The 14,414-nt window shown below is 44.9% G+C and overlaps 1 protein-coding gene across 1 annotated transcript in view; it reads left to right on the plus strand.

Annotated features, from left to right (window-relative positions):
* nup210 (nucleoporin 210) overlaps positions 1–6,667 on the plus strand; it is a 57,883-nt gene extending 51,216 nt beyond the window's left edge. Inside the window, exons 34-39 of the mRNA XM_084185168.1 lie at positions 1,014–1,275; positions 2,039–2,289; positions 2,479–2,683; positions 3,135–3,254; positions 3,462–3,536; positions 3,856–6,667. Of these exons, the coding sequence (XP_084041294.1) occupies positions 1,014–1,275; positions 2,039–2,289; positions 2,479–2,683; positions 3,135–3,254; positions 3,462–3,536; positions 3,856–3,962 (1,020 nt within the window). The 3' untranslated portion in view covers positions 3,963–6,667. The remainder of the gene's footprint in view (positions 1–1,013; positions 1,276–2,038; positions 2,290–2,478; positions 2,684–3,134; positions 3,255–3,461; positions 3,537–3,855) is intronic.
* Positions 6,668–14,414: the final 7,747 nt, after the last annotated feature.

Genomic DNA, 14,414 nt, shown 5'->3' on the forward strand with positions numbered 1-14,414 from the left:
TGGGATGAAAGGGCGTAGTGCAACAACAAATGGTTTAATCATGAATCATGATTATCCAAAACCTTACACACTATCCCGGTTTCTAGAGAGGTGGACAACTCTACTCACTGGGCACACACTGGTTGAATCAACTTTGTTTCCACGTTATTTCAATTAAATATTGAACCAACGTGGAATAGATATTGAATTGACATCTGTTCCCAGTGGGTAACTTGTATCCAATCCTAGAACAGACCTGAAGTCTTAAGGTAGAGTTCTAGACCGTAAACATCTGACACTATAAAGATGCTTATAAGACTTAACTCACCACCATATCATCGTCGTTTTGATCAGAACTAGATGATCATGGCTGTCTCAGTGTAATGTGTGTGACGGCCCTCCCACCCCCTTCTGTGGGTCTGATGTCTCCACAAAGAGACACGCAGGCAGCATGGAGAAGATTAATTAGCCCAGCCTTCCTCTTTGAGATGGATCTCTCTCTCTCTCTCTCACTCTCTCTCACTCTCTCTCACTCTCTCACTTTCTCACTCACTCAAAGAACATCTCTCACCGCCTCTTATGTCTCTTCCAGGCAGCTCCCTCTTTCCGGCTTCTATGTGTTCCTGTGTTTACATATGAATCTTTCCCAATTAGCTGACAGTGAGTGACTAAGGAGGATCAGTGTTGAGTGGATTAGATAGATGCTATCTGGATCAGTAGTTAACACTCCGACAGGAACAACACATCTTAAAGGAGAAGGCTCTGAATGGAGATGTTAACCAGTACCGTGTTGCTGTACTGAACACTGAAGTGAATAAGCCCAGCTGTTCTCTTCAATTTGCACATACATGGGATTTAAATCACAGGACAGGTGAATGCAATGTGGAGGCTACATGGAATCGCTTTTACCAATCCGGTTCCTTTATGTCAGTGCAGATGAAAGAAGGTAGACAATGAGCGGAGACTTCTTCCCCGACTTGAGATGCACCCCAAATAATACCAGTGTTGTGACTCCCTGTGTTGGTTTGTTTCAGGTGGTGGTGGAGGGGGCCACCAGGACAGCGGTGATGGCTCACCCTGCAGCGGTGAGGGGGGACAAGGACACCAGGGTGCTGCTCACCACCAGAGAGACGGGAACCAACCTCATAGGCTCCTGTTCCTCGGCCCAGACTGCCTTCATCGCCCTGCTGCACCCTGAGACCTCCGTCAGCTGCCATCTGAGCTTCACCAGCGATGCCGTCGAGTTCTCCGCCCATGATGTCTACCTGACACACACCAGCTTCGACCCCAGCACCGGTAAGACCTGTTCTCGGGCTCAAGGAAGATGAGGTGGTGAGTGTTGGCCAGTATGTTTACTGAATGGTCTTTGCTCCAACCTTCAGTTTACTTGTGTATAATGGATTTGACCTTCACATCATTAATCACCCATTAGATCCATTGGAAATGCATGCAGCAGGAGGGATTTATTAAACCCACAGTGGGTCAGCTGGTGTGTGCAGTGCAGTGCACCAGGGGCTGCTCTGGCAAAGAGGGCAAGGACGTTTACAAAGGAATAATTTACTGAAGGCCATAAATGGTGTCAGGGTGATATATTCAGCAGAATGGGCCTAATTGTTTTGGGGAGTTTGGGGCTCCTCTCCCGCCCTGGCCCAGTGCAGGCTTATGTTTGGGGGGGGGGGGGGGGGGGGGACTAATGGGCCTGTATGAATGTGAGATGACTCTGGAGCGGGGAGGGTGGGGAAGGTAAATCGACTAAACACCACCACAGGTGGGGAAAGATTCTCCCACCACTATTACTACATAAGGGATTAGAATTCAGTGGGTTCTAATCATGTTTTACATGGAATTCTCGTGGCTATTGCATTTGTGCCTTTTAAATAATGTTTTAATGAAGAGGCGTTTAATGTTATAGAGGAGAAGCCTAGTCTTTAAGAAGTAGATTCTAGGAAGCATCCATAAGCATGGAAAACTTAAGAAAGATTTTGATGTCACTTTCTCTTTAGAAACGCTGACACCTATTATTACCTGTCCACCTCTGCCCTCCCTCTCTCCCTCCCAGGGTTCTACTCCTGCTCTATGACCCTGCAGCCTCTGAGTGACCAGCAGACACGGGTGCTGAGCCTGTCCATGACCAACCTGTTGGTGACGGCTGGGGTGGAGGGCAGTGCCTTCTCTGGGGAGCAGGTCAGTGCCAGGCTGCCCGTGGAGACAGGCCTGTACTCTGACCAGACGGAGTTGCTGCTCAGCAACCTGCAGCCCGACGCAGAGCTCACAGTCTACGGCCCCACCGCAGCACTCGGCAACCTGGAGGTATGTCAGTCTCTGTCTGTCAATCAATCAACTATATTTTAAAGTGCCTTTGACATGGGTCTCATCACACCTTCCAGAAGGCATTAAAAATGGAAAAGGGAAATTGATGAGGGAGGTATAACATTTGGCACTGGATGTCACTTCTCCATAACCCCACTGTTTCACCCACCATCTCCTCCTGTCCGTTAGGTGTCGTCCAGCTCTCCGTCCATCTCGGTCCGGGAGAGAGAGGTGTCCCACGGCTTCCCCAGTTTCTCTAAGTACACTGTCAGTGCGGTGGACCCCCAGGCTGCAGCCTCAGCCTCCGTGTCCATAACCAGCTCATCCACTGGCCAGACCCTCGTCATCCCAGTCACCCTCATCCACGTGACTGATCCCAGCACCACCATGCAAGGTCAGCTAGCCATCTCTGAGTGGAACGGGGTTGACGATATGGTAGATGGAATAACTCTGATGGTGCAGGATAGCAAGATGTACTATAAAAGAGGGGAAGCTGTCAACACCCTTTAATAGTATTTGAGATAATTATAGCAGTGTTGGGATTCTTTTCTTGAAAATGTTCAGGTCAGCCATTTTATCTGAGAGCGTTATTATTATGGCATCAGTAGGAAAGCAGTAGACTGCAGTGTGAACCCTGCATCCTCTGACCAGCCATCCATAAAGCCATTAGTTGTTCATGGGCTTGAGAAATGGAGCACATTAGGATTTCACTGCAGTGTCGACTAGCACCACACCGTCGTCGTTGCAGTATTTTTTAAACATTTGGTAACACGTTCATAATTGTTAGAAAGAAGCACTGAGCAGTGTCATATCCTAGTCTCACCCATTCCTTTTGTCCTCTACAGGTGCTTCTCCCCTGGTTGCCATGGAAGGAGCCCATTTCCTGCAGGCCTTCATAGACTCCTACCAGATGATGTTCTTCACCATCTTCGCGCTACTGGCTGGCACCGCCATCATCATCATCGGTGAGTAGCCACATCCCCAACTAGGATTGTGTTTTTGCACGAGACCTGTCATCACTTTACCTTGTTAGCAGATCTGCATAGATTACGCAATATAATACATGTGGGTTGGATAGTGACTGTTTTGATGTTGATACTGTAGATCTTCAGGGACCATGAAGACATTTGACCATTTATAACATGTCATGTTAATGCTCTCTTCCTACCCAGTGTGCCATGCACTGTTCTCTCAGAGGGACTTAGCACCTCACCCAGCCTTCATTCAGAGGACACCGTCCCCTTCAGGTAGAGACCTGTCATTGTTTACAATATGTACACTTTTAAATAGTGTTGACTTCAGTTTGCCACTTTCTAACAGGCTTTATACCTCTGCGACACAATTTAATTGAAAGAGGTAACTGCAGTACATTTATATTTTATTTCAGCTGTGTTTGGCTAAATGTTGTTTTGCTCATTTGCTTAGTAGACATTTGTTGAATAGCTGTTTGGAGACATTGATTAGAGCAGTTTATTGCTCATATACTCTTTGCTCCATTGAGGGTTCTTGAGTTTCAGTGCTGTTCCATTTGTTTAGCATGCTGTGTCTCACTCACACCTCTTTCAGGTTTTGCCTCACCCGTCTCAAACTCCTTCGCCCACAACATGACCTCCTCGGACACAAGGAGCAGCCCCAAACTACGACTCTTCTCCCCAGACTATAACTCCCGGTAGAGATCCCTACAGTACCTACCGCAGCTTATGACAACACCCCTGGCCTGAACTCTACACGGGATTGGGAAGTGGTGCCTTTGTCACTCAGAGGAGAATGTCAGAGAATATTACTGCTTGCTTCGGTCATATGTACAGTATTCAAAAGTATGTGAGTTTGTTTAAAAAGGGGCAAACTCTTACAAAGTTGCATTTTCACTTAGTCATGCATTGAGGTCAATGGGAGACTAAGTGAACTTTTGACTTAAATGGAAGTTATGATTTGCCCCAAAATGTGCACTTCAATTAGGACTGAAGACAGACTTTAAGCAATATGAAGTCAACAGGGCTATCTTTGTGTGTGCGCGTGTTCTCAATTGGGCAAAAGTCTGTCCTCTCCTCGACTCCTCCTTTCCAACGTGACTCGGAAACCGATAAGTGGTGGCCATATGTAGGAGTGTCTCAATTCGTGAACTGAGGAGTTTGCTCGTCTCCTTGATACGCTACTTATCTTTTTATCTATAAAATGTCTGGCACAACCAGCAACATTTCTTTTTTACCACATAACACATATTTTGGTATTCCTCCTCTGCGAATGTAATTTGCCTTGTGATGCGCAAGTGGAGAAGGAGCCTCATTTCATACAAGCACATTTGTTTGCACGTTTCCTCGATTACCTTTGACCTTTTTCAAAAGGAGGCGAGGAGAGGACAGAGGAAAGGATGCAAGGAGTCAAGTAAAACCAATTGAGAATCTCCCTGTGTGTATGTGAAGCACAGCACAAACCATCCCTGCCCCAACTGCAGGTCACGGATTGGCCTGATCAGCCATCTCCGGACCCATGGCCAGACAGACCATGTGTGAAGCATGGTGTGTGTGTTTTTGTGTGTGAATCATGGTACATTAAACTAGTCCGAATGTTTGTTTTTTGCAAAAGAAAATGTTGTACTCTGTTTTCAGTATTTGTTTTTACACCGTATTATGTGTGATTTCAGACCTATACTTAATTTTAAGAGGCTGCAACCGTTAACTAATTTATACTCCCATTTTGCTTTTCAAATATGTACTTCTAAGCTTGAAGATAAGTGTTGTTGATCAAGAATTGTTGTTTTGAAACTCAGGAATTTGACAAACTACTCTCCTGGATGGCCTAGTTGTCAGCAGCAAATGATAACATGAAGATGCTAATTTCAGGTTATGTTTAAATGTTATTTTGGGGAAATGTAGCATATTGATTTTGTGAGAAGTATAACCACTGAATCCGTCCATTTTGTAAGTGCGCATATTGAGGACATATCACCTATGTTCAAAGTCAGGATATGGTCAGTCAATGCGTTCACTTTGATGACATTCTTGTTTTGCAACTTGGTTGTATTTAACAATTTTTAAATGCTTTGGTCAGTACAGTACTTATTGAGCCTAAAGACAGGCAGCTCTTCTGTCAATTACCAATGTGAAATAGTTTCAGTTTTTCATTATATACTGATCAGAAATATAAACCCAACATGCAACAATTTCAAATATTTTACTGATACAGTTCATATAAGGAGATCAGTCAATTTAAATAAATTCATTAGGCCCTAATCTATAGATTTCACATGACTGGGAATACAGACATGCATCTGTTGGTCAAAAATACCTTACAAAAAATGGGCCTCACAATGGGCCTCAGGATCTCGTCACGGTATCTCTGTGCATTCAAATTGCCATCGATAAAATGCAATTGTGTTTGTTGTCTGTAGCTTATGCCTGCCCATACCGTAACCCCACCGCCACCATGGGGCACTCTGTTCACAACATTGACATCAGCAAACTGCTCGCCCACAGGATGCCATATGGTCGTGAGGCCGGTTGGACGTACTGCCAAATTCTCTAAAACGACGTTGGAGGCAGCTTATGGTAGAGAAAGGAACATTCAATTCTCTGGCAACAGCTCTGGTGGACATTCCTGCAGTCAGCATGCCAATTGCATTGAGATATCTGTGGCGTTGTGTGATAACTGCACATTTTAAAGTGGCCTTTTATTGTCCCCAGCACAAGGTGCACCTGTGTAATGATCATGCTGTTTAATCAGCTTCTTGATATGCCACACCTCTCAGGTGGCTGGATTATCTTGGCCAAGGAGAAATGCTCACTAACAGGGATGTAAACAAATTTGTGCACAAAATTTGAGACCAATAACCTTTTTGTACTTATGGAACAGTTCTGGGATCTTTTATTTCAGCTCATGAAACATGGGACCAACACTTTACATGTTGCGTTTATATTTTTGTTCAGTGTACAATCCCTTCAGTATCTTAGCAACCAAAGTGAACTAGCAATGTTGTAAATTACCTTTGTATTACGAGGCATATGTTCATGTATGTATGCGCCGAAGTCCTTGAAGCAAGCTCTGATATGTTATTATTGAGGCGTATTCAGGCTGCACCTCATTGTTCGGAAGAATAATCACAATTTTTGTATTTGGAGAAAGAAAGCTGTGGAACTTTCAAGGTGATTTATGTTGAATGATTTCAGTTTTAATGTGCAGACAGTGTATTATTCCCTTGCTTTTTTTGTGTTTTGACATTTTTAAGCATCTTGCCTTACTCTCATCTCTCAGCAGTGCTAAGCAGCAAAGTGGAAATACTAGAATTACCTTCCGGCTTGAGTGTTTGTGAGATCATTGTCATTGCTGAATAATAAACATTTTACTTTTCAAATGCGGTTGCCTCTATGAATAACCTGTAGTTATGGCTTCTTGTTTCTTGATTGGAATTTAATACACTGCAGGGAGAACGGAACACACATTCACATTGGAATGAAAGGGCGTGTCCTTAGCTAGAACAATCACATTGATTGGAACAGAGGCTACTGTATACTTAAGGCATCCAACAATTGCAGCACACCATTTCCTAAGCCCATTCCTCTCAGTGGTACTGTGTTGGGGGAAAAATAAATACCATATCCCTTCTTCCTTGTGATACACAAGTTTGTTTCCCTCTTCATTTCCCTCCCGTGTTTGAGCCGTAGAAGCAGGTCCTCTGTGCATCACAGCTAACTGATTTCCCATCTGTCCCTAAGCCCAGTGGTAGTGACACACCACGCTCCCTCCCTCCGCCCTGCCACGGACAAACAGAGGGGATGAAGGAAGTGTCATCATCCCAGGGTCTCTGGAGATGTGTTAAAGGTCTGAGATCGCTGATCAAACACCTCTCGTCCTCCCGCCTGCCTGCGTCAGTGGGACACAGTCGGTCGGACACAGCTCATCTGTATGCCTGCTCTGGCGCAACGAATGCCAGTAACTGCTCGGCAACCTTAAGTGGGTGTGGAGAAGAGCACGATAGGAAGCAGGGTGATGTGAGCCAAATTGGCCAGCTGTGGCGTCCATTAATGACTTCTTAAACCTGTGAGATGCTGTGTTTATTTTAGTTGATAGCGTTACATTTACGTTGAGCGCTTGAATGTCACAATCTTTACAGTACGCAGATTAATTAAGGTGCAGGTATACCAATTCAAGTGGGACTGGAGGGAGAATGTACACAAAAACACCGATGTGTAAACACACATGCATATACCTACTCCAGTGATTGGGATGTTCATTCCAGGTCCTTGGTATTTGGTAATGTGTTTCACACACTTGTAAACAGATGCTCTAAAAACAGAGCCTTTGCCCGTGCTTGAACGTTGGGTGGCTGTTTGAAAAGAGAGCCAGCTGCTTAGCTCAGGCCAAGGCCAACACAGTGCACATTTTAGAGCCAGACCTGCTTATACAGTAAATAGAGGATAGAATGAAGCTATATACAGGGAGTAGCAGTACCAGATCAGTGTGCAGAGGTATGAGGTATTTGAGGTAGATATGTACAGGACGGCAGGGTAAAGCGACTAGGCATCAGGATAGATAATAATATGAGTAAGAATAAAGAACAGAGTAGCAGCAGCATATGATGAGTGTGAAAGTGTGTGTGTTGTGTCGGTATGCGTGTGTATGTGAATGTGTGTGGGTTTTGTGTGAGTGTGTATATAGTGCGTACACACGTATTTATATAAGGTCCCACAGTTGACAGTGCATGTCAGAGCAAAAACCAAGCCACGAGGTCGAAGGAATTGTCCGTAGAGCTCCGAGACAGGATTGTGTCAAGGCACAGATCTGGGGAAGGCTACCAAACAATTTCTGCAGCATTGAAGGTCCCCAAGAACACAGTGGCCTCCATCATTCTTAAATGGAATAAGTTTGGACCACCAAGACTCTTCCTAGAGCTGGCCGCCCGGCCAAAATGAGCAATTGGGGGAGAAGGGCCTTGGTCAGGGAGGTGACCAAGAACCCAATGGTCACTCTGACAGAGCGCTAGAGTTCCTCTGTGTAGATGGGAGAACCTTCCAGAAGGACATCCATCTCTACAGCACTCCACCAATCAGGCCCTTATGGTAGAGTGGTCAGACGGAAGCTACTACTTAGTAAAGGCACATGACAGCCCGCTTGGAGTATGCCAAAAGGCACCTAAAGACTCTCAGACCATGAGAAACAAGATTTTCTGGTCTGATGAAACCAAGATTGAACTCTTTGGCCTGAATGCCAAGCGTCACGTCTGGATGAAACCTGGCACCATCCCTACGGTGAAGCATGGTGGTGGCAGCATCATGCTGTGGGGATATTTTTCAGCGGCAGGGACTGGGAGACTAGTCAGGATCGAGGCAAAGATGAACGGAGCAAAGTACAGAGAGATCCTTGATGAAAACCTGCTCCAGTGCGCTCAGGACCTCAGTCTGGGGCGAAGGTTCACCTTTCAGCAGGACAACGACCCTAAGCACACAGCCAAGACAACGCAGGAGTGGCTTCGGGACAAGTCTCTGAATGTCCTGGAGTGGCCCAGCCAGAGCCCGGACTTGAACCCGATCTAACATCTCTGGAGAGACCTGAAAATACCTGTGCAGCGACGCTCCCCATCCAACCTGACAGAGCTTGATAGGATCTGCAGAGAGGAATGGGAGAAACTCCCCAAATACAGGTGTGCCAAGCTTGTAGCGTCCTCAACAAGAAGGCTTGAGGCTGTAATCGCTGCCAAAGGTGCTTCAACAAAGTACTGAGTAAAGGGTCTGAATACTTATGTAAATGTTATATTTCAGTGTTTTATTTTTAATACATTTGCAAAAATTTCTAAAAACCTGTTTTTGCTTTGTCATTATGGGGTATTGTGTGTAGATTGATGAGGAAAATAAACAATTTAATCAATTTTAGAATAAGGATGTAACGTAACACAATATGGAAAAAGTCAAGTGGTCTGAATACTTTCCGAATGCACTGTCTATACAGTATAGTCTTGTGAGTGTGCACACACAATCACACGCACACACAGACACACTAATACACAGACACACTAACACACTAATACACTCATCATTGTTTTTAGTTGTATTGTTTGTACTATTATTAGTAGTATTTTTAGTTGTATTGTTTGTATATCATTGTATATCAAATTTGTGTGACTATTCTTGTCCGTCAGTGTATCAGTGTTTTGTTACTTGTCATGTTTTGTGTTTTTTTGTGGACCCCAGGAAGAGTAGCTGCTTCTTCGGGCAAAAGCTAATGGGAATCCAAATAAACCAACAGACAAACCAACAGCATAGAGTCAATGCAAGATGGGGTCAATGCAGACAGTCCGTGTAACCACTTAATTAACCACTTATGGCTATTTAGCATTCTTATGGATTGGGGATAGAAGCTGTCTCGGAGCCTGTTGGTCCAAGAGCCGATGCTCCGGTACCGTTTGCCGGACGGTAGCAGAGTGAACAGTCTATGGTTTGGGTGGCTGAAATCTTTGGCAACTTTTCGGGCCTTCCTCTGACACCAGCTGATATAGAGGTCCTGGATAGCAGGGAGCTCAGCCCCAGAGATGTACTGGGCCGTACGCACCACCTCTGTAGCGCATTGCGGTTGAGGGCGGTGCATTTGCCACACCAAGCGGTGATGCAGCCAGTCAAGATGCTCTCGATGGTGCAGCTGTAGAACTTTTTGAGGATCCGAGGGCCCATGCCAAATCATTTCAGCCTCCTGAGGGGGAAGAGGCACTGTCATGCCCTCTTCACGACTGTGCAGGTGTGTGTGGACCGTGTTAATTCCTTAGTGATGTGGACGCCAAGGAATATGAAGCTCTCGACCCACTCCACTACATCCCTGTTGATGTGGATGGGGGCGTGCTCCCCCCTCTTTCTCCTGTAGTCCACAATCAGCTCCTTGGTCTTACTGACGTTGATGGAGAGGTTGTTGTCCTGGCACCACACGGCCAGGTCTCTGACCTCCTCCCTGTAGGCTGTCTCATCGCTGTCGGAGATCAGGCCTACCTCTGCCGTTTCGTCAGCAAACTTGTTTTTGTTCAAGGGTTAATTAAAGTGTGGTGATTGTAAACAAGACGACTGTATTTTTTAAATTACAGAATAGTCATTGTTTGCAGAATAGGACATGCACTGTGCATACTGACATTATACATGCAGGACTGAGGTCAATCATGCTAAACTAAAGTAGACAGTCCATTTATTTTCCCCCATTAGTGTGTGAGAGTTGTGAAAAAACCTACCTGCCAACCTGTCTACCTAGAAGCTGTCTTGGTTCCTCCTGGGTGAAGGAGAGGAGCGGGAGAGGGGCGCTACGTTGGTCACCACCTGTGTTCCAGATGGGTTAATGTACTGACAGGGGAGGAAATCAATGAGACCATCGGTTGTGAAGGAGACCTGAGAGGAATAGTAAGGCTGGCTATTCCCTCTCCCTGAATGATCCGGACCAGAGCAAAGATTTCCTATCGACCACCGTCTGGAAGCCACAGTGGTTATAGATGATGAGAAAGATTATGAGCCAAATGGAAGCCGTTAAGATGTGTGACATTATCCACAGAGCTCAGTTAGTTTAGGGAATGTAATAGCTACGGTACGGTATATTACACCTGAGATTTTGTTAACACCTGAGATTGAAAGTTATGTGCAATCTCCTGTTCCTCTTAAATTCTTACAGCTTTGATTTAGATAGATTTGTGACGAAATACCTGACATACATGATGCCTTTCATTACATATGACTTTTCTGAAATGTAGTCCTATAGCCTACCACAGTTCTGCAAATGAAATATTATCTTCACTGGTGTGCCCAGTGGCCACTGCCCATTCACATCCATCACACAAGTACTGCATGCTGCATGGATTCATATATCTTCATGAGGAATTGGGCTTTGTAGAGCTGAGCACAGGGTACTGGGCTGGTGGAGTTCTTGGCATTCTCTGTCAAAACTTTTTCCACACTGCTGGCTTAATGATAGGGCCTCCTTTTCCATCACAGAGCGGGCCAATGCTTTGTGAAGCTGAACTCTGAGAGAGCCTCGAAATGTCTTTGCCTCAGCAGAAATATATGAGTGGTTTCACACTGAAAATCTACAGGGCTTGCACACCTTCACTACCACTGGCACCAAGCACAGCACTGACTGGTCATCCAGAGGAAGGAAGAAGAGTGCAGAGAGGATCATAACAATGACAAACAATGTCTTTCAGAGTGCTTCACATCTTGTGGGTGGTGACTTCTCTCATCCACAACTAATGTGTTGTACCCGGCAGGGTGATGCAAATGTTTCACTGCTGGTTAGACTAGCAAAACTAGCGTCCTGTCCAGAGGGTGTACTGGTACATGAAGCTGCCTCACGCTATAGAAACAGGAGATAAGTTCCTATGAGCTGTTCCAGCTCGCTCAAGCCAAGGCTACTTAGTTACTTATTACTCCTGGTGCCAGAGAGGTGAGAGCTTGATTACGGTTAACTAGAAGCAGAGGGATAAACTGGGAAGCAGCAGACAGCTATGTAATCTACTGAAGGGGATACTTGACGTTGGTGAATGTTGAATGCTGCATGTCAGACTGGGTGTTATGTAATTTGACAATGGGGACAAATGCTGGTCATGAAGTGGAAGCCACTGGGGTAAGGCATCTGGTGACACTCTTCTGGTGGCATGTGCAAGGGCACATAGCTCCGATACCATCACCTGATACCAGCTACTGGTGAATGCTGCACTGCATGCCCATCTGGATGCCATGTGTCCGAGCCTGGGTTAACTCCGGCATCAGCAGGCCCGGCCCGCTCCCTGGCTTATCGCCATGGGGATTAGGGAGCTGCAGTAAAAACCTTAATACGCTACATCTGCAGTGGCCTGCCGCTCACTCTTGGCTCTCTGCTGCACAGCCCCGCTGTCTACTTTTAGAAGGGAATAACTAACTTCAAGTACTGTAGTGTACAGTCCATCCTGGCTCCTTCTGGACTTATAGTGGAAGTGAAGCAATCCCCTCAGGTTTATAGACATAATGTTCGTCCAAATGCAGTGTAACAGCATCCAAGATTACAGCACCTCGCTCGTTCGTTGAAATATTGATCAAAGGGAAAACGAGTGTGAAGACTGAAGAGAGAGAGAAAGAGAGATTGTGAAGGGAGATGTGTCTGAACATGGTTGAGCAGCTCGTTGTGTGTTTCTGTAGACTCGCAGGAGCTGTGTGCATCTCTCTCTCTGTCATCTCCCCATTGGCTTTGATAACAGAGCCACTAACAGGGAGAAGATGATCACAGCCAGTAGAGTGAATAATGCACCACTCTGGTCCCATTCCTCAGTGTCATTTAATGCATAATGTACTTCCAAACCTCTCCGGATGGAAGTGATATTATGAGATATCATGGAGATGGCTTCTTAAGGCAGGGGACAGGGTGGTGACATGGTGAAAGAGCAGAGCTGTCTGTCTGGGGGTTGCTTTTATCTGATGGATTTGTTGTTGCTGTTTTGAGAAATGTTACCTCAATTTCAGTCATACAACATTATGCTGTAAAAACAAGTTTTTCTCTCATGATGTAGTAGCAATGTATAACACACAGTATGAATCCAAACAGGTTTCAAATGTTTACTGCCAATCCTCATTTCAGTGTAAATACATTTTATACCCTGTTGGTCAATGAATCTGAATAGATCAACACACCTGTGCAAACACACAGTCACACACACACACACACACAAAGTCACACATACACACACACATCAATTTAAGTCGGAGAATGAGCACTTGTCTCATAACCTCTTCTGAGGCCAGTCACGCCACCCATCACCAGTCCTCTCTTTCTCAGTGTCATTTACCATAGGGGGCTGCTACAGGCCCTTAGGGACTGGCTCTGTAGAAAGATGCTACCTGTAGCCACGCATACAAATGTGCTGAATCATTACAGATAAGTCCTTCCTGACACAAGCACTGTCACATGCAATTCCCACCACACACCCACATCAGCACAGAAGCCAGTGACATAGTTGTTGTTTTAGTGGAAAGTATTTTTTGGATATTCACCATGTGACGGCTCAAATATACTACACATCAGAATTGCTTCGTTGTAAATAGATTGACACTGATGTAAATGACATCACGCTGCTTGCTTGGCGAGTCCCATTTCCTCCTAATTCGGCTCACACCGAGGCTCGAATCCAGGACCACTGCCTTGCTAGCAGACGTGACCGTCCTACTGAAGCATCTTACCAGTCGGCAGCGCAAGTGTTCAGGCTGAGGAGTACATTTCACACATCCTCATGAGCTACACTGGCATTGAAGGCCAGTAAAGGCTTTTTAGATAGATTTACAATTTAACATAAAGGTTCCATCACAGGGGTGTGTAGGAGTGGGGGGGGTCTGGGGCATGCCCCGTAATAAAAAATAAAAAACAATTTTAAATGCTCATTTCTAGTGACTTTTGAGAAAAGGATACCGACAAATATTAACTTACAAATGGGCAAATTTACAAGGTTAAGGGCGGCCTTGCAGTGGCCATGAATTAGGGCCATGGCCAGTCATTCTGTACTGAATACCAGTGGGACTGTTGATGTGGATATATTCAATTAAACATCCATTTTGTACTCTTTCTCTGCTACTGTATGATTTCTTTCCTAGTATTTTTCTCACTTAATATAATTTGTGTTTTATTGTCACATACACCAGATAGGTGCAGTGAAATGTGTTGTTTTACAGAGTCAGCCATAGTAGTATGCCAAATCAGGGTTAAGTGCTTTGCTCAAGGACACATCGACAGATTTTTCACCTGATGTCTCAGGTATTCGAACCAGCAACATTTCGGTTACTGGCCCAACACTGTATGGTTTGAAACTGAACGTAATATTTTCAACTACAGTTATTATACTGTAATAATGACCAGTAACATACACAGTTAAAAACTGTTTTAATTTTTAAAAAAAGTAAGCATGAAAGGTCAATCTGAAATTAATCAATCTCCACTCTACAAAATTATAATAAATAAAATATAATCATGGCTGCCTCTCTCCTACATGAAGTTAACACATTCAATACACCCTCTAGACGAGGGATGGGCAAATTGAGAGCAAAAAGCAATTTTTGCAGCCCACTCTTGACAGCAGAGAGAAACAATTGAAGTGTTAGACTTAATTTCCAGCAACTTAACATTTCGCAATGGGAAGGAGAGAA

This window comes from Coregonus lavaretus (genome assembly GCF_964263955.1).
Source record: "Coregonus lavaretus genome assembly, chromosome: 20".
Taxonomy (NCBI): domain Eukaryota; kingdom Metazoa; phylum Chordata; class Actinopteri; order Salmoniformes; family Salmonidae; genus Coregonus; species Coregonus lavaretus.